The sequence below is a fragment of the Pseudogymnoascus destructans genome (genome assembly GCF_001641265.1).
Source record: "Pseudogymnoascus destructans isolate 20631-21 unplaced genomic scaffold scaffold_4, whole genome shotgun sequence".
NCBI classification, from domain to species: domain Eukaryota; kingdom Fungi; phylum Ascomycota; class Leotiomycetes; order Thelebolales; family Thelebolaceae; genus Pseudogymnoascus; species Pseudogymnoascus destructans.
In genome coordinates, this window is record NW_020167523.1 from 1,617,871 (window position 1) to 1,644,856 (window position 26,986).

Sequence of the window (26,986 nt, forward strand, 5' to 3'; positions counted from 1 at the left end):
AATATCAGGTGATGGATAACATTGGATATCATGGATATTATGTTATCCATGTTATCCACAGATATCCCTTTGGCACGACGCCACTATATAAGTAGGTAGTATTTCCTTAGATAGGAGCTTCGTGCTCAACTCAATATAGTATTCTTTACAATACTGTAATGTGTTACTTGGAAAGCCTTTGTGTCTAATCCCCCTGCCTTTTCTGTCAAGTCAACCTTATGCAAGAAACCTCTATGTCTTCTATCGTTTAGAAGTCAGCGTTACACTGCTGTCCTTTTATATTGCCTAGTATGTGTTACGACGGAACAAGAAGGCTGGCCAACTACAGGACAGAAAGGAGGGAGGTCGCATGAAACCGGCCCTGGTACCTGGAGGGGCAGCAGGGAATAGTAGTTCCGAAAGTATCACGTGACGGACTCGCAGGATGATGAGAAGAATCCTAAGAGTCCAGGACTCCGAGGACTCGAGTGAGTTCCCAGGAGTCCACTAGGCACGTGACGGACTCGCAGGATGATGAGAAGAATCCTAAGAGTCCAGGACTCCGAGGACTCGAGTAAGTTCCCAGGAGTCCACTAGGCACGACGCCACTATATAAGTAGATAGTTAGTTCTTAGATAGGAGCTTCGTGCTCAACTCAATACAGTATTTGTTATATACTAGTAACGTGTTACTTGAAGCCTTTGTGTCTGATCCCCTGCCTCCTCTGATAAGTAAACCTTTACGCAAGAGAACCTCTGTGTCTTCTATCGTTTAGAAGTCAGCGTTACAGTATGGTAATAAACGGCGCCTATACAATTGTCTGCACTCCCTTGATAATTATTAAGCAACCACGCTCAAGTGTCTCTATACATGTACAGAGGACCGATACAGTAGCATCTAATTGACAGCCATGGGGTCTAAGGGTAAGAGTATGACTATTCATGCTCCTTTGCCGCTGCTTAATGCCTAGTCCAGCTGGCATCATATATATCCCAGTATCTGAGCAGTACATATTGCAATATAGCATAAAGTCATTAATAAACATGATTAATGGTAGTGACTGGACTCAAGACTTGATTGTAGCAACTAGGTAATCCCGGCCATATTGCTTAATCTCTATTCCTCTGCATACTAGAGTATTCCATTAGATATCAACAATTCTGTGGCTTTTGGTAAACATTTTTGTAACAATCCAAGGCGTCTGTATAATATCCCTACCCCATTGTATGCTTATATCAGGTCGATGGTATAGTACTTAAGTAGGCTAGATCTAGAGTAGAGTCTCGTTATCGAGGAGGCGCTCGCTTATAGGCAGCCTTTCCACTTCCTCTTGCAGTCTCTAGGACTGATATAGTATATCGTTTAGGCGGATTAATGGTCTAATATGGAGGAGCACCATATTGAGGGTAGTAGAGGAACCCCGCTTATCGCGCCTAATAAACACAACTTGTCTAGAGTGTTTAAACGTAGAAGCACAGCAGGCTGTATTGTTACATTTGCTACGATGAAGTACTTAAATTTCTCTATAGCCCCTATTCGCGTTGGAAAACCAGGTACTCCGGCACTATAACTTTAGCAAACTCAAGTTCTCCTCTACTCTAGCTCCAGGAACAACATATCCTGCGCAGTTGATACCTTAGCCCACTTTTCCTTATCAAACTTCTTAGAGTAGACAAGTAAGAATGCCTCTTTGAAGCTAGAACTATGAGTGGAGACTTGCAACCATCCATTGTCGACAAGATTGTAAGACTTTGGGTACCACTGCGCAGGTCCTGGTAATTGGGCCCACTTTCCAAACTTCCAAGCTGTAAAGTTTGTCCAAACTGCCTGCTCGTACAAACAGAAATATTTATGTGGTGGGATAACCTCGTGAAAAGTGCTATAATAAACAATTAGTATTGCCAGAAGATTGCTAGGATGATCAGAGACGTACCCTTCCTCTACATCAATCCACGGCATATACTCAAAGAGACGCTCAGGCTTCTTTCTCAACTTTCCAGCCTTTCTCGTATATGAGCGAATACATCTATCCCAAAAATGTTGCCACTTGTGGAAATTGGACTCTTCATGGGCCTATCAACTATTAGTATTACCAGAAGATTACCAGACCATGAGGTAGCATACATCAATGCGCGCTTGAGTTAAGAGAGCCTGGATCTAGCGATCTCTTCGGAAAGCTCATCTGGTAGAACAGCCTCGTGATTTAAAATATCGTCGCGCCGTAACATAAGCTCCAACTCCAAATCGTCTTCAACCTCAGTATCCTCCCATTCGCTGTTATGATCGTCATCGATTGGGATACTTGAGATACCCTCAAATGCAGCAAGCTCAGACAGAAGTTGTGGCGGAGTAGATGGTGGTGCTCGTGGAGAAGAAGAAGAGGCGCTAATATTCTTGACTTTCTGATTCACAATGCAAGATGCATGAGTACCCTTCTCAGTCCTGTTTATAGTTAGATTGAGGCTACCAGAGATTACCAGAAGGAACTTACTGAACACGAATACGCTCAACCTTCAATTCATTCTGTAGACGTGTCTTGTCTTCAGTAGAGGCAGCGATATACTTTGCAGACTTATATAACTTCTTTAAGTAGTAGCTCAGATCAGCATAGTCAGCCTTGAGTGCTAAGTGAACAGCCTTCTCATCTTCAGTAAGGTTGGAGACGCGGTTGCGAGCTTTGATAGTATTCACATTAGTGGAGAGTTCTTCAGGTGCCTTGCGTTTCGCCATACTAAACACGTGATTAGCAGAAGATCGCCGGAAGTTCTGGCTATAGAATCAAGATAATAAACTTACTTGAAAGTCCTAGTGAAGAGGTGAAGGCGCAAAAGGGAAGAAGAATGTGTAGATCGGAGAGTAACTGTAAGGACACAGGGCACCCAGCTCACAGTAGTAGCATATGAGAGTGCGAGTCGGAGGCTAAACGGATGCTATCCTATAGGCCTACTAAGGATACAAAAAAGATGAAGGGAAAAAAGATGAAGGGGGAACCCGTGAGTCATTTCCCTAAAGTACCCGAAACCCCTCCGACTCGGTTAGCCTGCCCAAATGATCACACGTGACCCGCAGCTACTCAGAGTCTGCTCCTGGTCTGCTCCTTAGAGTGAGAGACGAGAGGGCATCCTTACAGTAACCAAGGAAGGTGGTTCTAAGGTCGTGGTTATTTTAAAGTTGCAAACAAAAATATTTGTGAAGGAATATTCACCTACAAAGAATTACTGTTCCAAAAGCAACACCACAACGCGCACCTTCATATAAAACACATACCTTTCAACCTCTACCTCTTTTCTATACTCTTCTTCTGCAATATTCTTCCTACAAACTCACTGTAAGTACACATATCTTTTGATTTACTTCTTTGTCTTGTGTTTACTTCACTAACTCACCTTGATATTAGCAAATGGCTCGTACCAAGCAAACTGCTAGGAGATCAACTGGAGGCACAGCACCAAGGATGCCACTTGGATTACGGGCTGGCTCTGGGCTTGGTGAAAAGGGAAAGGAAAAGGCCGTGGGCACAGCAAGAAAAGCTCCAATTCGCTCATCTCAAGCTAGCAACAATCATGCTCAGAAGGCCACGCGCCGCGCAAAGTCTGGTAAGAGGATTACCAGAGGATTACCAGAGGATTACCAGAACTCTCTAATAAACATATAGGCACCAAGGCTCTCCGCGATATCAGAAGACAGCAACTCGATACTAGCCTAATTATCCCAAAGCTCCCATTCCAGCGTCTTGTTAGGGAAATTGCAGAAGACTTCAAGTCCAATCTTCGCTTCCAGCAATCTGCTATCCTAGCTCTTCAGGAAGCTGCTGAATGCTTCCTCATTCGAGAATTTGAGAGTATGATGTTTAAACATAGTAACAGGGACATACTAACAGTTATAGTGACAAACCTTCTCGCTATTCATGTGAAGAGAGTGACAATTCAGGCAAAGGATATGATATTGGTTCGGCGTTTGCGGGATATGATGTTTAATCATGGAGCTGTGGGCTTAATCGATGGAAATGTGTCTTACCCAGGAATGAAGGTCAGATGAGTTCTGGCAACCTTCTGGTAACCTGGTACCTAAAGGCCAAAGGTTATAGTGTGTAATAGGACATCAACAATATGGGAATGGAGTTATGGAGTTATGGAGTTATGGCGTCTTGATCAATGAAGTCGCGCCCCGTTTTTAACATAAGTGTCATACTGACATTCGTTGCACTCAGTTTGCTATCAAACTCAAGAGCAAACTTAGAAATCTCCTCCTCAAACCTACAAGTCACTATACATATTTTGGCTTGTCACACCAACAACAAGAGCAATACTACTCAACGATTGCTACAACCCTCTATGATTCATTACACGTCATTGCTCCTTAGTTACTGGGCCGATATGACCACATAGCATATCTCTACAACCCTCTATGATTCATTACATGACATCACTCCTTAGTTACTGGGCTAATACTACACATGACATATCTCTATCAACTATAGGCCTAGGAACATGAACGATAGCTCCAAAAGCTTCTACAACCATCTATGGTTCATTACACGTCATCGCTCCTTAGTTACCCACAAGATTGGTTAAGTTATGACATAATTTGTCTATAGGGGTACTCTGACCTTGGACCTCCTTTTACTTGCTATAGGCTAGGAACCTAGGAGATGGTTCTATGGGATTCTCTTATGTGGACTACAGTTACCAAGCCTGGTTAGTCATGGAAAGTATTGGAAAATGAGAGAACTACACTCCTTTAGCATAAATAGGATTGCCCTTTCCTTAAGAAAGGGCAAGCAGACAATACAGTAAATCAACTATCACATACTTCCACGTCTTTTCCAAGCTTCCAAGCATTGATCTTGTTACTCCTTGTTTCTGAAAAGTCAGTGAGGTGCTAACCTCTGACTTATCCCTGAGTTCTCAGACTCAACATTTGTTACAACTTGTCTAAACCACTCCACTACATCATACACCTGATTGCTGATGGAATAGTCTAAGCTACGACCCTTTGGCTCTGTTTCCTAAGACAGTGTGTTGTCTTAGTAAAATCATCCCTTCCTTGGGTGGCTAGATTCTCACATCTGGTGCACCCACCATTACAATAATGTTGGAACAGGAAGTACCGTGGTACGGGATCACACACAAATCATGTGGTTTCTCCAGTGGTCGGGACTTCTCACGGGTGCAACGGGGCAGGAGTTCTCACACAGTATATAGCTTACTATAGCAAAATAAGATCGATTGATTAACTACACTATCTAATGGGCCTACGTGGCTATTTGTAGGCCTTTCGGAGGTTCTGCTTCGACCCCCCAAAAGCCCCCTATTCTGGTGGCTTCAGAGCTGAAACCCCAGTTGAGACTGTGGTGGTTTCCAGCACCGGTCGGAGATCCTGGGATGCCGTAGTGGATTATAGGGCCAAATACCACCGTATCCCAGCGCCCACGGCCTACTCTCCAACAAATAAGTAATGGCTAATCAAACACGTGATTTAACTGAGTTGCCAAGACCCATACTAGGTACTCAGCAAGTGAGTAATCCTCATTCAACAATACTCGGGACATGAGTGAGTAACTCAGCTGGGTAAGTAAAAATTCTACTACTCGACTCGTGAGTACCCAGTGCGCAGCCTACTTCCCGGAAAGGACGAAGGGGACGTTGCAAGTGCACTACTGCACAAAGCTGAAGAACCGCTCACAGACGCTGAAGTACAAGAAACGCAAGATAACGAACTCAGCTAACGAAAGCGGGGGAATTTATGCATCTGGTTTTTAACCAAGGGTGCTCACAGAGGCATACTATCAACTGGGAACAAAAATCACACAGCAATGCAGCCGCGTCGTAGCAGCCAAGGAGTAGAAAGCGATACAGATGAGATCTGCGAGGTGGAAGCGTTGCTTGCCAAGTCGACAGTACGTAATGTGGTTTGGTACCTCGTGAAGTGGGAAGGCTTTGGTGATGATAAAAATACGTGGCAGGCACAGGACGACATCAGTTCGGATCTTGTTGACAATTTTGAGGCGAGCTATCAAGGGAACTTCGGTGTGAAAGTACTCAAGAAGCGAGAACGGAGGGGGGAAATTGAATATTTTGTTTGAAGGGTCGTCCAGCGGGTGAGAATTCCTGGGAGAAGGAAGATACAATACACTCTGAACGAATTAAAGAGTTTGAGGCAAGGTGACCGGGGAAATCACTGCATTGTATTTTAAGGCTAGCTAGCATTTGCGTAAGAGATGAGCTCCTTTTGGCGCTCTCCCAAGAGGATCAAAGGGCCAATCCAGGTGCACTACTTGACAAAACTCAAAAATGTACTGCTAGAAACAATTGGTATTATGAATCAAATAGCATAACCCTGGTATCGCCGTGTCGCATACTTTCGCCCATGACTTATCTCCCCCCACCCCCGCGTAAGCAAAGTTCGCTATTGAACGCCCTGGCAACATTGAATAAAGATATCGCTTGAAAAATAAACCGATAATGCACCTTCATACCCTCAACAGTGATATAATTACACTGCCCGCCCCTTTTCTTTGGCTCTTCGAAGGCTCTTTTTCATGCTTCACGCACTTTTCACCAAAAAATGCAGATTGGAAGTGTCCATCTAACCATCTACTTGATATCCCTGTGACCAAATTGACATTGGAGTCCCATACGGAAACCGTCCCCCTATCAGCAACTGTTGTTCGAAGGAGGTATATTACCCTGGTTTTCCCAACAGCTCCGTGGTTTCGAACTGCTCAACTGCCGCCTCGTTGTTTGGGGAGTTCAGATATTCGTCATTTTAGGATTTCTTTTGCGGAGAACCTGAGTTCCTGCGTTTGACTGGAGGCTGAAAATCTAGTGACAGTTCGTCTGCGGAGGCCTCAGACTCTTCAGAAGATGGCACATTAGAATAGCGGTTTGGAATTATATCTTGGCTAGCGACGACTATATCGCTAGCCGAAGCCTCGCTTGCAAAGCTCAGTCCAATGCCGTCACCTTTGAAAGATTCTACCATTTCGTGGCTGGCTCTATCGTTCGCTTGATTGATGGCATCATCTCGTTGCCGCTTTGCCCAGTCCCTGCCATTCCGGTATGCAGTAGCACCTTGTCGAAAGGCTTCTGCGTCATTGGTCAGAGCCAATACTTTGAGCTGCGTCATGTTATACCCAGGTTGTCCTCCTGGCACGGAGGGTAGTATTGGTTGACTGGCGTACATCTTTATGATCCCAGCCTGATAAGTGCAACCGAGGGTATAGGCTCGGTTGTCATACGGCAAATTAGAGCTGTTGTACCCCTGAAAAGTGTTTATGCCTCTCGCCCCCAGTGCCATATCATAGGACAGCTGTCTTTTAGCCACCGCGGTTGACCCATCGTGTCCTTTCACTTCAATGAAGAAATTTGGTGCAACGGGGAAATCTTCTTGGGTGGAAGGCATAACATGACCTCCCAGGCACTTGCGTATGCTCCGGTCGAGCTGTTCAGGACGCGCGCCGTAGTATATATCAGGATTACCCGGAACAAGTGTCCCATCAGTCAGGTGGTCGAGGTTTGTAAACGGTATCTCACCAGCAACACATTTTTTATCCCCAACATCTCCTTCAATTATTGGGATGATAGTTGTCGTGACTTGTCTCTCCTTGGACGCCTGCGCGTCTTCTCGTTGAAACTTGCGAAAGTCATCCTTCGAGAATCGAGATGGAGATAGGGATTGTCTAGGCTGAGATAGTGCTCGAAGTATCTCATCCATATTCTCGGGCTCTGGCGGCAACCGGCCATCTGGATACTCATACCCATCGGGCAAGATGTTGTGGTCGACGAGGTGTTGCTGAAAGGCACGATCATATGGCCCTGTGCTCCTCGTAGTCGTCGTGTTATTACTTTTCGAAGGGGACTGCGAGCTCTTCTTTGGTGATCTTGAGCTTCTCTTTCGGCGCCTGATGCCTGGCTGGTTAGAACTCATCCTGGCTTTGGTTCCCGTTGGTATTGGGTACTACCTACTTTCAGCATGTGCACAGAAACTGAAGAATATCCACCTACTCCTCTCAAATCCTTTAGATCAGGGCCACCGTGCCTTGCAAAACGAGTGATTCGCCTCAAGTCAGTTGGTGAAAACAAGTCGGTGAGCTGGTGGCAACCGGTCTCGCAACAGGTTCGTGTAGCTGGTGAGCCGTGGGAGACTTTGGCGTTCCTATTGCCTAACTCTCGTAATGCGTTCCGAGTGAGAGGGATCTCCGATAAATGGTCCCAAAACCTTGACGGCGGGACTGCTGGATGGCAGACCTTCTGCCTTTTGGGTGAACGACGATTTGTAGTGGCTTCTAACGCCGGGCTTGAACACGAGGGAATGCGGCGTTTGCGTACACTGGGGGTCGACCCATCGTACGGGCCTTGCGGTACAACCATCCTTGGGCGCTTGCCATGGTTGAATGGGAGGTGCAAGAGACTGTTGTTATGTGACCAAGTACTCAAGAAGGAATGGTAGTGTGGTTGGAATGCATTCCGACACATTGGCGGCAAAGTCGATGTGGGTGGGCCGCCGAGCGCTGATTGGTTGGTTGGATGTCCACTCTGGTCCGTGTTAAGGCCCCTCAGACAGTGCTGTATGACCAGGAGGATTGGTGACGATGCTTCATAGTGCAAACAGCACCACTCAGATCGAATATTAGCGATGTGAATGGTGGATGTTGACCAGTGGGTCTGCATCATAAAAATGAATTGTTGTTTGAATCAATCATTCCAATTCTACTAAGACATTGTGCAAATGCTGGTGACGTGCAAAAATTCTTGATTAAAAGCCTCTACGTAGACAATTACATAATCGCTGGCGCTTGCATCATTGGTATCACCAAAAATAAATGTGACCTAGAACCGCGTTTCGTTGTGATGAACATATTCCGCGCTCATAGAAAGGGATTCTATTCGTTGTTAACCGCCCGGCGTGGCGTTTTGCGCCGCGCCGGGCGGTTAACACTTCTCCTGGCCTAATTGCACCATTGCAGATTATATCAGCCAACCAGGCAGCACATCAACCGGGCCACCTCGTTTTGTTGACACCTCAGGATACAGCATTTTACTCCGAAGTAATTCCGACGTCCCACCTTTGTACGGAGCTATTTTTTATCTCTGCGTCTACAAAGAATAGACGTATGCCTTATATTGAGGTTATCCGGGTCCTAGACCTATCTTGTGGTAGGCTTGCTTTACGTCATTCACTACATAAAGAGGGCTACCATCGCCGCCTCGCAATGAGAAAACCACCTATTTCTGAGACAAATAGAGTAAAACGCCTTGCTTTTGCACTTGAGCACAAAGATTGGACTCGGAACAACTGGGATAGGATACTATGGACAGATGAGACTTGGGTAACAGGTGGACGGCATACACGGACTTGGGTTACTCGAAAACCAGGAGAAGAATGGGAGCTACATGCATTGTTGAGAAGCGGCAGAGACCGGCAGGTTGAATGTTTTGGGGCTGCTATTCAGGAGCTCTAGGTAAAGGGCCTTGCATATTTTGGGAGAAGGATTGGGGGAAAATCTGCTCAAAGGCCTATATGGACCGTACTGTGCCTGTAATCCACGGTTGGTCTTCTGCTTATGCAGGATGGGGCTCCAGGGCACCGAGCAGGTGCAACTATTGCAGAGTTTGCAGAGCGTGGCATATACCCAATTGAGTGGCCACCCTATTCCCCTGACCTTAATCCAATTGAGCGAGTATGGCACTATATGAAGAACTATCTTCAGGATAATTATCCTGAAGTTATGTCTTATGACCGGCTCCGGGTAGCTGTAAAGGCAGCATGGGAGTCTATTTCACCTATATGTAACGCTGACTTCTAAACGATAGAAGACACAGAGGTTCTCTTGCGTAAAGGTTTACTTATCAGAGGAGGCAGGGGATCAGACACAAAGGCTTCAAGTAACACGTTACTAGTATATAACAAATACTGTATTGAGTTGAGCACGAAGCTCCTATCTAAGGAAATACTATCTACTTATATAGTGGCGTCGTGCCTCATGGGTAATCTGGATAGTTGGCGGATAGCTAGATATTCAGGATAGTCCGTGGATAGCTCAACTATCCAATATCCACTAGTTTCTGCAACTATCCATTAGCCCCATCACATGGCAGCCTACCCCGCTTCCCACTGTGAGTCACACGTCACGTTATGTGACTCACACGTCACGTTACTAGGCCCTGGCCCTGTAACCATGACATCATGTTACTATAGCCGTAACATTATAGTGCTTAATGAGCTTATGGACAGTATGCCTACACGTATGCAAGCAGTAATTGACACAAATGGACTGTTTACACAGTACTAGATTTCCTACTCTATTTCCTAGCTATCTACTGTACTTTTTAAAATATAATTTTCTTTAACTTTAGATGTATGGACAGCTAGTAATCAAACAGATTACTTAGGAATTACTATGTAAGTACAAATTCTATCTAAATGTTTTATATATATTAACTTTTAATAACGGAAGTCGTGGCGTAACGCGGGGGATGGTGTAACGCGGGGAATTCACCCCGCCGACTTCTGATAACTGTGAATAACTCAACAATGGTTCGCTGTAAAAGCCTGGGTGCTGCTGAGTGTGAAACTTTAATAGCCCAGGCAGTATTAGACATCCAATCTAAGAAGTATAAGAGTGCATATCACGCTGAGAAAGTGCTGGGGCTGCCGAAGAGTTCAGTGACGCGACACGTCAATGGAGGTTTGACACGCTCCCAAGCCCGCCAGAAACAGCAGAATTTATTAGGCGTGCAAGAACAGATACTTCTAAAGTGGATTAAAAACCTAGCAATCAGCGGCTATTCTCCAGGGCATCGGTTGTTGAAGGAAATAGCTGAAGAACTCTGGTCGCACCAGTCACTCAATTTTGACGACGCAACGCCAAACTTACTTCTACCCCAACCACGATTTTCCCTCGGTCGTGACTGGGTACCACGATTCATACAACGACATCCCCATCTACAGGTCGCTATTGGGCTACGGATCGAAACTGTACGCATGGACGGTGCAACAAAACCAGTGCTTATGGCATGGTTTAACACGTACACCAAGGTGGTTCAAGAGTTTGGAATCATGCAAGAGAACACGTATAACATGGATGAATCCAGATTTTCGATTGGGACAATGGAATCTACTTGAATTATCCTTGATTCAACACTTCGTACGAAGCATCAAGTGCATCCTGGCCGTCAGGAATGGGTTTCGATGGTCGAGTGCATCTGCGCAGACGGAACCATCCTCCCACCCCTCGGGATCTTTAAGGGCAAGAACGTTCTCCAATCATGGATTCCGCCCGCAGTCATCGATCAGTGGTTCTTCTCTGCGAATACGAAAGGCTGGACAAGCAACCTCCATGGGTTGGAGTGGTTAAAATGCATCTTCGAGCCAACAACACGTGCAAAAGCAGATGGTCAGCACCGGCTTCTTATATGTGATGGCCACAACTCACACATTAGCAGGAGTTTCATTGCGCATTGCATGCAGAACCATATTGTATTAGTGATACTTCCCCCTCATACATCGCACTTACTACAACCACTGGATGTTGCAATATTCGGGCCGCTAAAAGAGCATCTGACAGCAGCGCTCTCCCCACTCAACCAAGTGCAACTTGCGCGCATACAGAAGTATAAATGGATGGAGGCATACATCCAGGCACGGCTGTCTTAGGAAAAAGAGCCAAAGGGTCATAGCTTAGACTATTCCACAATGCAGCAATCAGGTGTGTGATGTAGTGAAGTGGTTCAGACAAGTTGCAACAAATGTTGAGTCTGGGAACTCAGGGGTAAGTCAGAGGTTAACACCTCACTGACTTTTCAGAAACAAGGAGTAACAAGATGAATGCTTGGAAGCTTGGAAAAGACGTGGAAGTATGTGATAGTCAATTTACTGTATTGTCTGCTTGCCCTTTCTTAAGGAAAGGGCAATCCTATTTATGCTAAAGGAGTGTAGTTCTCTCATTTTCCATGACTTTCCATGACTTACCAGGCTTGGTAACTGTAGTCGATGTAAGAGATTCCCATAGAACCATCTCCTAGGTTCCTAGCCTATAGGAAGTAAAAGGAGGTCCAAGGTCAGAGTACCCCTATAGACAAATTATGTCATAACTTAACCAATCTTGTGGGTAACTAAAGAGCCATGACATGTAATGAATCATAGAGGTTCGTAGGAGCTTTTAGAGCTATCGTTCATGCTCCTAGGCCTCTAGTTGGTAGAGATATGTCATGTGGTAGTATGAGTGATGTCATGTAATGAATCATAGAGGGTTGTAGAGATATGCTATGTGGTAATATCGGCCCAGTAACTAAGTAGCGATGACGTGTAATGAATCATAGATGGTTGTAGCAATCATTGAGTAGTATTGCTCTTGTTGTTGGTGTGATAAGCCAAAATATATATAGTGACTTGTAGGTTTGAGGAGGAGATTTCCAAGTTTGCTCTTGAGTATGATAGCAAACTGAGTGCAACGAATGTCAGTATGACAAGTTGCCACAACGCCAAGTACGTAGCTGAGTCCGCTCTGTAGAACTACCCTCCCTACGTGTATTTTCTCTCCTAGCATCAACTATACCCTTTTCTAGCCGTATTGCATTAGCTTCAGGTGCTGAAAGCGAACCTCCAAGCTGTAGGCAGCTTTTTTTAGCCCTCCAGCGTTTGCTTAGTAGCTCATTTGCTGTACAAAGCTCCTGGTTCTCAGCTTCAAGAAGGACTAGTCTGTGTGCTAGCATTGAGATACCTTTAGCCTGGGCGTCAACTACGTTATATAAATGGGTTGGAGAGCTACCCTGATGCCTAGCAATCCTAGATTTCAAGGTAGTAGAGCTTTGTACAGCCTCAATTGCTGTAGTTGGCGTTTTTAGACCCCAGGAGGTAGCGGTTCCTGGCTGAGAGTTTGACGGTGTAGGCGTTCTAGGCTTAAATCCAGCTAAGAAATTACTGTTTCAGGGTCGTATGGAACAAGGCCAGTTGCTCAGAAGCCAGCTCGTACATTCTCTTCTCCCATTGAAGCAAAAAAGGCCTGCTGGAAGGCAGGAAAGAAGTCGTCTTTAGTAATGTGAGTTATATGCCTCCGCATCATCTGCTCAATTGCCTTGCTATACGAAGCTTTTAAAGGGCTAAAACAGCCTACATCGAGAGGCTGGAGGATATGCGATGAATGGGGAGGCATGCAAAGCGGTATAATATTGTTAAGCTTGCAGAAATCGTCAAATTCATTAGCCCGGTGGCTGTTGTGGCCGTCAAGGATTAGAAGTCTATATCCACCAGTTGTACGAGGCTTAGTACATCCCTCAAAGTGATTCAACCAATCTAGGCCTATAGCGTTTGTAGTGCAGCCATTTTCGCTCAGATGGATCCACCAGGTTGGTGGGAATTGGCCATTGGTATACCAGGAGAGGAGGTGATATTTGCCCTTAACAATGATATATGGCGACATTGCCCAGCCATCTGCACATACACCCTGGATTACAGAAACCCATTCCCGATTGCCAGGCCGCTTTGTACGAGGTCTGTCCCGTCGATCAGAGGTTGTTACAACCTTGGCATGCAAGAGCATTCCCATCAAAAACCCAGTCTCATCAAAGTTGTAGATGTCTGAGTTGACAATACCATATTTTGAAATTGTATTCTGTACAAGTGCAAACCAAGCTTGTATAATCTTAGGATCTTCAGCTAGGGCCCTCTGGTAGTCAATTTGACGTCGAAAACGCATATTAAGGGCTGGTTGGCGTCGTACGAAGTTCCCTGCCCATTGTGAGCCAACACGCGTTGCGTCGCGTACCCCAAGGAGGCGATTGGCCATATCTTGTATATCTTCGAGCCGGGGCAGAAATCCTCGCTCAATTAGATCAATAATATGATCAAGAAGCACACTCTCTTCAGTATTGGTTAACTTCCTCCCATTTGCAGTTATATCGCGTCTTGATAGTTTTCCAGCGCGTCGGTCAGCCAAAGTCGCCCGGGGAACCTTATAGATACCTGCTGCAGCTCGTTCGGTAAGTTTAGGGTCATTTTTAAGAGCTTCAATTGCTAGGATTATACGGCTTTCGTTTGAAGTAGATTCCATTTTTGTAGGTAGAGGGAAATAGTTGCAAAGTAAAAGGTGGTGGGAATGGTGGAAAGTGGCTGACTCGCTTGGGTGGCCGACTCGTTATACATGTACGTTAATATACCTTGTATTGCTCATGTTATTAACATAGCAGTACAAGATATATTATTAAATTTATTAAAGGATGAAAATATATCTATTCCAACAGAAATAGAAGAGCAAATATTAATAGAGCAAGATAATGATATTAGTAAGTTTATATAACGTACATGTATAACGAACCGGCCAAACAAGCGAACCGGCCAAAATATCGCGACCACAATACAGGAATTGCGATAAATCCACCACAACACTAGAAATCAATTGAAACTACTCGGAGTCCTCTTCCTCAGATGTGTCTATTACAATCTGACAAGTGCGCGCATTATGTCCAGTCCCACCACACTTGCTACAGCGACGTGCGCGGGTTTCTTCCCTTGGCTTCCGACCACTACTCGCCCTTATTTCTTGCTCCACTTGCTGTACAACATCCCTCTCGTCCTGTAGCTCCTGTGCTACTTGTTGACTAAGTGATCCTCCTTGCTGTAATCGTGTTTTTTTAGCTCTCCGGCGCTTGCTTAGCACTTCATTTGCCTGTCGCAGGTTTTGATTCTCCGCCTTCAACAATGCTAATTGATGCATTATTTGCGATGTACCCTTTGTAAACTGGTCAACAGCTGTATAGATTGAGGTTGGAGAGCTATTTTGATGATGCGCAATTCGGTTTTTAATGAAGGTAGACTGTGATGAGGCTTCAATTGGGTTGTTTGGTGTTTGGGAAACCCAAGGTTGAGCAGTACCCGGGCGGGAGCTTGGAGGCGTTGGTGTCTTTAACTTAAGATCAAGTGTAGAGATCACACTCTCAGGGTCGAATGGGAGAAGTCCAGCACCCCGGAAGCCTCCTTGAATGTTGCTTTCTGTCATTGCAATGTTAAATGCAGCATAGAAGGCAGGAAAGAAGTCATCCTTAGTAATATGAGAAATATGAGCCCGCATCATATCTTCAATTTGCCGACCATAAGCCCTTTTTAATGGGCTAAAACAGCCAACATCAAGTTGTTGGAGTATATGGGAAGAGTGAGCAGGCATACAAAGCGTAATAATGTTGTGTTCTTTGCAGTACTCCTCAAACTTGTCTGAGTGGTGGCTCTCATGACCATCAAGGACTAACAAGCGATAACCACCAACACTCCGGGGCTTTGTGTGCTTCTCAAAATGCTGAATCCAATCCATACCTCTCTCGTTTGTAGTCCAGCCATTTTCAGTAACAGCAATTACCCAATCGCTTGGAAATCCACTATTCTCATACCAAGATGCAAGGTGGTTTTTGCCTGCAACAATGACGAATGGCGGCACTGCCCAACCCTGAGAACTAACGCCTTGGATTACTGTAACCCATTCCCGATTGCCAGGCTGTACCTTCTTTGTTTTTGCCCGCCCGTCTGAGCTTGTTACAACAGTAGCAGTTGAGATAACACCCATCATAAACCCAGTCTCATCAAAGTTGTAGATATCTGCTTCATGGATACCATATTTCGCAATTGTGTTACGCACAAGCTCAAACCAGCCATGTATAAGTTCTAGATCTTCACACTTAGCCCTCTGGTAGTCGTATTTGCGCTGGAAGCGTGTCCGGAGCTCTACACGCCGCTTAACAAAGTTTGAAGCCCAACGCGACCCAACGCGTGGCGCGTCGCGTGTTTCAAGTAGTCGATTTGCCATATCTGCAACAATAGACAACTGAGGAGGAAACCCTTTGGTAGCTAGGTCGAGTATATATTGAACAAGGACTGATTCCTCTAAGTTAGTTAATTTCTGTAAGTTGGCTTGAATATCGCGTCGTGAAGGTATGCCTAATAAACGACGGCCTAGCTTGCGGTGGTCAACAGAATAGATCTTAGCAGCAACTCGAGGACGTAACTTTGGGTCGCTTTGTATAGCTTGGATAGCTAGAATCAACTGGCTTTCATCATTTTTCTGGGGCATGTTTTGTTGTTGAGTAATTTAGCATTTAGTTGGGGGGTATTGTGGTCGCGATATTTTGGCCGGTTCGCTTGTTTGGCCGGTTCGTTATACATGTACGTTATCCCCTTAATATTTATATATACGAACTTTAATAGATTTATCTAATTTATCACCATTGCTTAAAATGAGGAAGATTATTAATAGCCTTAAATATTAGCAAGGCATACTAAAGATATACAAGGGCCTAAAAAAATACAACTAGGTAAGCTAATATCTATATCCTTATTTAGTTATATAATAATACTAACATTTATAGATAATGCTACTAGGTGGTCTTCTGCTTATTATAACGTGCATGTATAACGAAAGTGCCAAACAAGCGAAAGTGCCAAAATCATGCGGTGACCACCCCCCCCAACTAAATGTTAAATTCCTCCACAACAAAACATGCGCCATAAAAATGATGAAAGCAAATTAGTGCTAGCTATCCAAGCTATTCAAAGCGACCCAAATTTGCACCTTCGAGTTGCAGCTAGGATCTATTCCGTAGACCACCGCAAGCTACGTCACCGTTTACAAGGCGTACCTTCACGACGCGATATCCAAGCCAACTTACGGAAATTAAGTAACCTAGAGGAATCAGTTCTTGTTCAGTATATACTTGACTTAGCTGCTAAAGGGTTCCCTCCTCAGTTGTCTATTGTTGAAGATATGGCAAATCGACTACTTGCAACACGCGACGCGCCACGTGTCGGGCCACGTTGGGCTTCAAACTTTGTTAAGCGCCATGTAGAGCTCCGGACACGCTTCCAGCGAAAATACGACTACCAGAGGGCTAAGTGCGAAGATCCAGAAGTTATTCGTGGCTGGTTTGAGCTTGTATGGAACACAATTCTAAAGTATGGCATCAACAATGCAGATATCTACAACTTTGATGAGACTGGGTTTATGATGGGCGTCATCTCAAGCGCAACGGTAGTAACGAGCTCAGATGGGCGGGCAAAGGCAAAAAAGGTGCAGCCTGGCAATCGGGAATGGGTTACAGTAATCCAAGGCATTAGTTCTCAAGGTTGGGCAGTGCCGCCATTTGTCATTGTGGCAGGTAAAAACCACCTTGCATCTTGGTATGAGAATAGCGGATTTCCAGCAGATTGGGTAATCGCTGTTACTGCAAATGGCTGGACTACAAACGAGAGAGGTATGGATTGGATTCAGCATTTTGAGAAGCACACAAAGCCCCGGAGTGTTGGTGGTTATCGCTTGTTAGTCCTTGATGGTCATGAGAGCCACCACTCAGACAAGTTTGAGGAGTACTGCAAAGAACACAACATTATTACGCTTTGTATGCCTGCTCACTCTTCCCATATACTCCAACCACTTGATGTTGGCTGTTTTAGCCCATTAAAGAGAGCTTACGGTCAGCAAATTGAAGGTATGATGCGGGCTCATATTATTCACATTACTAAGGATGACTTCTTTCCTGCCTTCCACGCTGCATTTAACATTGCAATGACAGAAAGCAATATTCAGGGAGGGTTCCGAGGTGCTGGGCTTCTTCCATTTAGCCCTGAGAGTGTAATATCTACACTTGACCTTAGGTTTAAGACGCCAACACCTCCAACCTCTCGCCCAAACACCGCTCAACCATGGGTTTCTCAGACACCAAATAACCCAACTGAAGCTGTATCACAGTCTACTTTCATTAAAAACCGAATTGCGCATCATCAAAATAGCTCTCCAACCTCAATCTATGCAGCTGTTCACCAGTTTACAAAGGGTGCATTGCAAATAATGCATCAATTAGCATTGTTAAAAGCAGAGAACCAAAACCTGCGACAGGCAAATGAAGTGCTAAGCAAGCGCCGGAGAGCTAAAAAAACACGACTACAGCAAGGAGGATCACTTAGTCAACAGGTAGCACAGGAGCTACAGGACGAGAGGGACATTGTGCAGCAAGTAGAGCAAGAAATAAGGGCAACTAGTGGTCGGAAGCCAAGGGAAGAAACCCATGCACGTCGCTGTGGCAAGTGTGGTGAGACTGGACACAATGCGCGCACTTGTCAGATTCTAATAGACAGGTCTGAGGAAGAGGACTCCGAGTAGTTTTAATTAATTTATATTGTTGTGGTGGATTTATCGCAATTCTTATGGGGTAGTCGCGATATTTTGGCACTTTCGCTTGTTTGGCACTGTCGTTATACATGCACGTTATGTTAATAGAGTATTAAGAGTGGAATTTAATAACGAATTACCTCTAACACAACAACAACAACAACAACAACAACAACAGCAACAAGAGAATGAAGAAGATAACGATGACTTTGAAAGATCATTATATTCTCAAACTATAGAAGATGACTTTGAAACAGAAACTTCTATCTATTTCCAAGAACCTATTTCTCATTATAAGGTAAGCTGTTAACCCTCTTTAATAATTAACTTACTAATATTATATAGATTAATCTTTTAGACTATTGGAAAATAAATCAATCTCAATTTCCAATTCTAGCTACTATAGCTAGGCGCTATTTACAAATCCCTGCTACTAGTGCTCCTATAGAGAGCTTTTTTAGTATAGGTAGCCTTATTATTTCAAAGATTAGAAATAGGCTTTCTAAAGACAATTTTAGAGTAATAGCTTGTTTAAAGAGTTGGGATTTTATAAAGGAAGAAGAAGAGGATCTAGAAGAGGAATTTATAGCTAAATTAATACTTTAAGAAGTATTTAGATAGATTAATATATATTTGGTTTCCTTTTCTACTATACTAGATAATTACTTAGGCCACGTGATTCTAACATCATGTGATAATCATGAATATTCATGATTATCAAAAACTCATAACGTGGTTGTACACCGAGTCGTGAATGTCACCGAGTCGTGAACTTTTCCCTACTTAGCTACCTACGAACTTCAACACGCGTTTCCTCCACAACTACCAATGGAAATCCAAACCCAAGAAGCGCGAATCATTCTAGCTATTGAGGCTCTTCAAACATGTAAATCGCTTAATCGCAGGTCTGCATCAATACTATATAAAGTGCCTTATTCTACGCTTACTGATAGAATGGCCGGCCGACCTTCTCGACGCGAAACCAAAGCCAATAGTCATAAATTGACTGAGCTAGAAGAGGAAGTGATTATTCGAAATATATTGGATATGGATGCAAGAGGATTTGCACCTCGGCCTGCTAGTGTGGAGGATATGGCAAATTATATCCTTGAATCGCGTGGGGGAAAGCACGTTGGGACGCGGTGGGCATATCGATTTATACAACGCCGCCCTGAGTTAAAGACGCGTTTTAATCGCGTTTATGACTTTCAAAGAGCCTTGTGCGAAGATCCTGAGCTTATTGGAGCGTGGTTTCAACTTGTGCAGAACATGAGAGCAAAGTACGGCATCCAAGACTGCGATTTCTACAACTTTGACGAGACGGGCTTCATGATGGGCGTTATTAGCTCAGCTTTAGTTGTTACGCGCGCCGATCGATGTGGCAGAGGCAAGGCAGTTTAGCCTGGCAATCGGGAATGGGCTACAGCAATTGTTTGTGTGAATGCTGAAGGCGGGAGTATCCCTCCGTTTTTAGTAGTTCAAGGGAAATGTCACCTTTCAAGTTGGTATACTGAAGGCGGCCTTCCTCACAATTGGGTAATTAAACCAACAAGCAATGGATGGACCAACAACGAGACAGGTCTAGAATGGCTTCATCATTTCGATAAACATACTTGCAGTCATGCAAAAGGACCATATCGGATGTTGGTTTTAGACGGGCATGAAAGTCACGAATCAGCTGCGTTTCAGGAATATTGCAAAGCAAACAACATCATAACTCTCTGTCTACCTCCTCACTCGTCTCACCTAACTCAGCCACTTGATGTTGGGTGCTTTAGTGTTCTTAAACGCATGTATGGGCGTCAAATTGAGACCTTTATTAAGGCTCATATAAACCATATTACAAAGGTTGAGTTTTTTATAGCTTTCCACGCAGCTTATAACCAGTCAATAACAACTCAAAACGCCAAAGCTGGATTTCGCGGAGCTGGTTTAGTGCCCTTTGATCCGCAAGTAATCATTTCAAAGCTAGACGTCAAGTTGCGGACTCCTACACCTACAGGACCCCCCTCTATAGACGCTGATCCTTGGGTTTCTCAAACGCCTCGCAACCCAATAGATGCTCTCTCACAGACTACTCTAGTTAAAAATCGCATTGCACGGCACCAAGGAAGCTCGCCAACCCCCATTTTTGCTACTGTTACTGCATTAGCTAAAGGGACAGAGATTTTGGCACATGAAATGACTTTATTGTCAGCTGAAGTCCGCACCCTTCGAGCAGCAAACGAAGCTCTTAGCAAACGCTGGAGGGCTAAAAAGTCTCGTGTCCGTCAAGGGTGTGCACTTTCTGTAGGGGATGCACATGATGATTTGTCCCAAAGGGCAGTTACGGAGCAAATAAATCGCGAGAAGCGCTCTGGAGGGGTTGGTAGGAATGAGGGGCAACCAGGTGTACGACATTGTGGCACTTGCGGGGGGGCTGGCCATAATGCACGAACTTGTCAGGAGGTCATAGAAGTACTTAGCTCATCAGATTCTGAATAGTTTTAGTTTTAATACATGTTGTGGTTGTTTAATTATACCTTACAGTGGTGGGTATAAAAAAGTTTCACGACTCGGTGACATTCACGACTCGGTGTACAACCACGTTAACCATGAATATTCATGATTATGAATAATCATGCTTATGTAATATTTGACTATTCGAATAGTCATGATTATTATGATTATTTGTGCTAACCCTGGACCCTTAGATTATTACTGCCATAATACTATCATCTACACTTGGTCAGCCTATACATCAAGGGATGCCTAATATTGTAGATAATCTGACTGAGTTATACCATTCCTAAGCATAGGGCTCTTCCATCCAGACTTGTGGCATAGATTTTGCACTATATAGTTGCAGAGAGCCAATATTCCCGTCCGACTTCATCTAAGACAATCCTATTGCAGATGTATTCTCAGACTCTTTTCCATCTTCTCAATGACTATCCTCGTTAAATCAAGTCCCTGCAGGCCTTGAATATATTGGCAAATTAAACCAATTCATCAAATGGACTAAGGATACACACGATGTATTCATTGAGTGGTGGAAGCTATCACGATGGTATGAACAACACTCAGATCATACTACAAAACTCCTTACGAAGATTGCATGGGATTCAACGAACCGGAGTTCTCAATACTGGAGAAGTTATCACCAAGGAGCAGACCAGCTTTCTGGAGAACCATGTGTCATTTGTACTTATTGTTCGAAGGCCCTTACGCATCCTGCAATCAAGTCTGCTGGCCCAAAGTCTATGGCAACACATCTTGCATCGGACATTTGCAAAAAGAAGTCACGGATGGGTAAGGATAGTCTCTATCAAATGCGAATCAATCAAATTCCACAATGCAGAAATCAGGTGTATAATGTAGTGAAGTCGTTTAGACAAGTTGTAACAAATGTTGAGTCTGAGAACTCAGGGGTAAGTCAGAGGTTAGCACCTCACTGACTTTTCAGAAACAAAGAATAACAAGATCAATGCTTGGAAGCTTGGAAAAGACATAGAAGTATGTGCTAGTCGATTTTCCGTATTGTCTGCTTGCCCTTTCTTAAGGAAAGGGCAATCTTATTTATGCTAAAGGAGTGTAGTTCTCTCATTTTCCAAGACTTTCTATGACTAACTAGGCTTGGTAACTGTATTAGAAATCAAGTGCGACCCACAACTAGCTTGCTAATCATGTAGTAAACATAAGAGAATCCCATAGAACCATCTCTTGGGTTTCTAGCCTATAGGAAGTGAAAAGGAGGTCCAAGGTCAGAGTACCCCTATAGACAAATTATGTCATAACTTAACCAATATTGTGGGTAACTAAGGAGCGATGATGTGTAATGAATCATAGAGGGTTGTAGAAGCTTTAGAGCTATCGTTCATGTTCCTAGGTATCTAGTTGGTAGTATTGGCCCACCCCCTTAAGGAGGAGATTTTCTTAATAACTTGTTCAATGAGTGTCCAAATGATATGCCGTGATGTATGTAGCATAAACAGATGTAGTAGAAGAGTTTGCAGCAATCGTTGAGTAGTATTGCTCTTGTTGTTGGTGTGATAAGCCAAGATATGTATGGTGACTTGTAGGTTTGAGGAGGAGATTTCTAAGTTTGCTCTTGAGTTTGATAGCAAACTGAGTGCAACGAATGTCAGTATGACATTCGAGCATAAACTTGTTGTTAATAGCGCTCTAATATCATTTGGAGGGCCTACCTAAACGCCCTAAGTAACAGAAGGGTTTGGGCCTAAAACCTAATGCGTTAGAGTTTTAAGGCAATCTGCTTACACCAAGCGCCAATTAGGGAGCCTGACTATTGCACTAGGAAACCTTAACAAGAGCACAGCATGCCAGGACGTCACAGACTAGAAGGAGGGGTAATTGTAACGGGGTGCTAGAGTGTAACCATTATAGTATATATAGCGTGTTATGCGTATTCTGGGCGAGCTGGAATATTGTAGTCTTTTTGGCTTAGTGGGATGTAGCGCGAGCATAACCGTACATCATTACAGGAAGCTCTTTAATCTAGTCTATTCCTACTGTCTATTACTGCCTACTATAGTATACTGTAATTAACGTACATGTATAGCGAACCGGCCAAACAAGCGAACCGGCCAAAATGATGCGGTGACAATAACCCCCAACTAAATGTTAAATTCCTCCACAACAAAACATGCTGCCAAAAAACGATGAAAGGCAATTACTGCTAGCTATCCAAGCTCTACAAAGTGACGCAAAGTTACGCCTTCGAGCTGTAGCTAGGACCTTTTCTGTAGACCACCGTAAGCTAGGTCGTCGATTACTAGGCATACCTTCACGACGCGATATCCAAGCCAACTCACAGAAATTGACAAATCTAGAGGAATTAGTCCTTGTTCAATACATACTCGACCTAGCTACAAAAGGATTTCCTCCTCAGTTGTCTATTGTTGAAGATATGGCAAATCGGCTACTTGCAACATGTGACGCGCCACGCGTTGGGTCGCGTTGGGCTTCAAACTTCGTTAAGCGGCGTGTAGAGCTCCGGACACCCGTCGGGTCGTGTTGGGCTTCAAACTTTGTTAAGCGGCGTGTAGAGCTCCGGACACGCTTCCAGCGCAAATACGACTACCAGAGGGCTAAGTTCGAGGACCCAGAAGTCATCCGTTGTTGGTTTGAGCTTCTACGCAACACAATTGCAAAATATGGCATCAATGAAGCAGATATCTACAACTTTGATGAGACTGGGTTTATGATGGGCGTTATCTCAACTGCTATGGTTGTGACAAGCTCAGACGGGCGTACAAAAGCAAAGAAGGTACAGCCTGGCAATCAGGAATGGGTTACAGTAATCCAAGGTGTTAGTTCTCAAGGTTGGGCAGTGCCGCCATTTGTCATTGTTGCAGGCAAAAACCACCTTGCATCTTGGTATGAGAACAGTGGATTTCCAGGCGATTGGGTAATTGCTGTTACAGAAAATGGCTGGACTACAAATGAGAGAGACATGGATTGGATTCAGCATTTTGAGAAGCATACAAAGACCCGGAGTTTGGTGGTTATCGCCTCTTAGTCCTTGATGGTCATGAGAGCCACCACTCAGATGAGTTTGAGGAATACTGCAAGGAACACAACATTATTACGCTTGTATGCCTGCTCACTCTTCCCATATACTCCAGCCACTTGATGTTGGCTGTTTTGGCCCATTAAAGAAGGCTTACGGTCGGCAAATTGAAGATATGATGCGTGCTCATATTATTCACATTACTAAGGATGACTTCTTTCCTGCCTTCCATGCTGCATTTAACACTGCAATAACTGAAAGCAACATTCAGGGCGGGTTCCGAGGAGCAGGGCTTCTTCCATTCGACCCTGAGAGAGTGATATCTGCACTTGATCTTAAGTTAAAGACACCAACACCTCAAAGCTCCCGCCCGGGTACTGCTCAACCTTGGGTTTCCCAAACACCAAATAACCCAATTGAAGCCTCATCAAAATCTACCTTCATTAAAAACCGAATTGCGCATCATCAGAATAGCTCTCCAACATCAATCTATGCAGCTGTCGACCAGTTTACAAAGGGTGCATCGCAAATAATGCATCAATTAGCATTGTTAAAGGCAGAGAACCAGAACCTCTGACAGGCAAATGAAGTAATAAGCAAGCGCCGGAGGGCTAAAAAAACACGTCTACAGCAAGGAGGATCACTTACTCAATAGGATGCGCAGGGTCTACAGGATGAGAGGGATGTTGTGCAGCAAGTAGAGCAGGAAATAAGGGCGAGCAGTGGTCGCAAGCCAAGGGAAGAAATGCGTGCACGCCGCTGTGGGAAGTGTGGAGAGACTGGACACAATGCGCGCACTTGTCAGATTGTAATAGACATGTCTGAGGAAGAGGACTCCGAGTAGTTTCAATTGATTTCTAGTGTCATGGTGTTTATCGTAATTTTTGTTGCGGGGGTAGATAATTTTGGCCGGTTCGCTTGTTGGCTGGTTCGTTATACATGTACGTTACTCATATTCTAATGAAGCGTTACCTTACGCACCTAAAAGTGAGAACTTAGCTCGGCTGTGGGATATTACCCGATTACCAGCCAAGATTACGAGTTCCTTAACGGGTGTAGGGCCGCATTTGCAACACGGGGCTGCGTAAAGCAGCAACTAGCGCCAGCTCAAAACAGCAGCTCTGACACCATAACCTTGCATAAACTTATAATATGACAATAGGCAGCAGTTGGTGATGCTGATGGACGATGACGTTTTCGTCTAGGATCCTTAAGAGAGCAGAGTGGCAACTTCCCACGCATAATACTAGCCTTACCTAACGTTGGGTGAAACTTCATCCTGATCCCCCCATCGCAGTCGGCGACCTGACCGAAGGATGAGTGATTGTAGGGTCCATAATGTGCTTCCAATTAGAAGTGGTCCGGCCTCCATGCCGCTCTGGCTCGTCTCATGCAACGAATAGTGGCCTCATAGAAAAATATATGGACTGAACTAAATTGGGCACTACCCTGCATATATATTTCCTTCCATTGCTCATTAACGAAACTCAAACGCACGCTCACAGATACTCACTGTCCACATGGGCCACTCTCATGCCACCACCCCCTCCCCAGCACTATCCTGAACCTCATGACTCGCCCATACCCCTCCTCCAAATCGAAACTTCCCGGGCCTAACTCTCGCCGCTACGCCAACCGCAACCAACGCCGCCGCACCCCCCACAAGCCCCAACTTCAATCCCAACACGTCCCCTCCAGTCTCCGTTAGCGCCGCCGCTGCCACAGTAATTAGCATCAGCAGCAGCAGTGCATACCCGCTCGCACGATGCCATCTATACACCCTCTTTGCCTTCTCCACGCCACCGTAAAGCCCTGGGACAAAGAACTGTGTCACGCCGATTAGGGCCTGGAGGAGGATCAAGATGTAAGTCGTGAACCCGAGGCGACCGTGCGCAGAGGTGAAGTGATTAACGCCATGGTCGAACTTGTTGTATTCTATTATCGTGAAGGCCGCTGCAAAGGCCAGACTTGCGACGCCAAGGAGGGCAGCGTGGACGTGAGTCCCTGATATCTTTTGGGAGGTTGTGTGGGTCGGCTGGAGGATGATGACGGCTTGGGTGACGAGGGCGACGGCGGAGATGTTGAAGAGTGGATGGTAAGAGAAGAGGGAAAATTGGTGGGTGAAGATAGCGGAGAAGATGAGGACGATGAGGACGATGATCCCGGCTTGGGATATGAGGGCTGTCCCTGGGAGGGTGTTAGTGGATGTAGGATCGGATGGCAAGGAAGATATACCGAGAATCAGATTCCACCCCAATGCCCTCCCTTCCCGCTGTGATGCAGCTCCTCGGCGGCCAAGGAGCGGTTCATCCTCTGCGAGTCCCAAGGTAGGAACCGGATCGCGGCGCGCAATCTCGTCCGGTGTAAGTTGTGGAATGCCAGTCGCCGACGCCATGATTCCGATAGCTCTGACAGTGACTCTTCGTTCACAGTTGGCGAGAGGATGGATGATCGGGGAGGTGGATAGAGGGCGGGGGTGAGGGTGAGGGCGAAGTGCAGAAGTTGGTATTATGTAGGTTGTATGACTTGTATCACTTGGATTCGTAATTGGTATCACCGTGATCGATGACGACTTTTGAAACCTAGCCACTAGCGGAAAGTGGGGTTAGTGCCCCGGTAAGCGGGAGAGCAGCTAAAAACCGCGACTGCAGGGTACAGCCTTACTAGATACTGTGGGGTACAACGCTCCTGTCCATTCAGAAGACTCGTATATTTAAGCTCTCACTTAAGATAATCGTGTTGGCTAAAAGTCTAAAAGGGACTTGATATAGGTTAGGATTATTAAGGATTGTTTCGATATGGTTAACACTGTGAGGAGCGACTGGTTTAAATAGCGCAAGGAATATTAATGGTGTTTGTTGGCGAAAATTGATTAATCACGGATAACTAGTGATTGTTATAACTTCTATAATAACTAGCACGAATTATAAGCGGCACGATGATTAATACATACAACATTTCCATCGAGCAGGGTTAGCAAAATTATTCAACATATTCTTGAATATTTAAATATTCAAATATTACATAACCTTGAATATTCAAATTCATGAATTATTCATGAATATGAATAGTGATTTTCTATAACGTATTTCACAAGTCGGCATCCTAAGCGAGTCGGCATCCTAAGCAAGTCGGTATCCCAAGCGAGTCGGCATCCTAAGCGAGTCGGCATCCTAAAGCGAGTCGGCAGCAAAAACACAAAAATTAACTATTACTACAACTACTACACTACCACCTTATATAATAATCCCTATTTAATTGTAATTGATTCCTAGCGCCTCTTATACATACGGGTATTATGTCCTATTTTCTCACATCAGCCATAGCGCTTCTGTCAGCCCTTA

General features: G+C 44.7%; 3 protein-coding genes across 3 annotated transcripts; all 3 read right to left on the minus strand.

The window, feature by feature from the left end:
- Window positions 1-1,572: 1,572 nt before the first annotated feature.
- VC83_02207 (uncharacterized protein) lies at window positions 1,573-2,709 on the minus strand (the record flags this gene model as incomplete). Its single annotated transcript, XM_024465875.1, has 4 exons — window positions 1,573-1,858; window positions 1,913-2,052; window positions 2,172-2,421; window positions 2,471-2,709. 4 exons carry the CDS (start codon window positions 2,707-2,709, stop codon window positions 1,573-1,575), a joined length of 915 nt encoding a protein of 304 aa, XP_024326593.1.
- Window positions 2,710-5,425: 2,716 nt separating this feature from the next.
- On the minus strand, window positions 5,426-8,654 carry VC83_02208 (uncharacterized protein; the record flags this gene model as incomplete). Its single annotated transcript, XM_024465876.1, has 2 exons — window positions 5,426-7,938; window positions 7,986-8,654. 2 exons carry the CDS (start codon window positions 8,652-8,654, stop codon window positions 6,748-6,750), a joined length of 1,860 nt encoding a protein of 619 aa, XP_024326586.1. The 3' UTR covers window positions 5,426-6,747.
- Window positions 8,655-24,877: 16,223 nt separating this feature from the next.
- On the minus strand, window positions 24,878-26,179 carry VC83_02210 (uncharacterized protein). Its single transcript, XM_024465877.1, has 2 exons — window positions 25,878-26,179; window positions 24,878-25,829 (listed from the first exon to the last, which is right to left on the minus strand). The coding sequence occupies exons 1-2, from the start codon at window positions 26,035-26,037 to the stop codon at window positions 25,174-25,176; spliced, it is 816 nt and encodes a 271-aa protein (XP_024326811.1). The 5' UTR covers window positions 26,038-26,179; the 3' UTR covers window positions 24,878-25,173.
- Window positions 26,180-26,986: the final 807 nt, after the last annotated feature.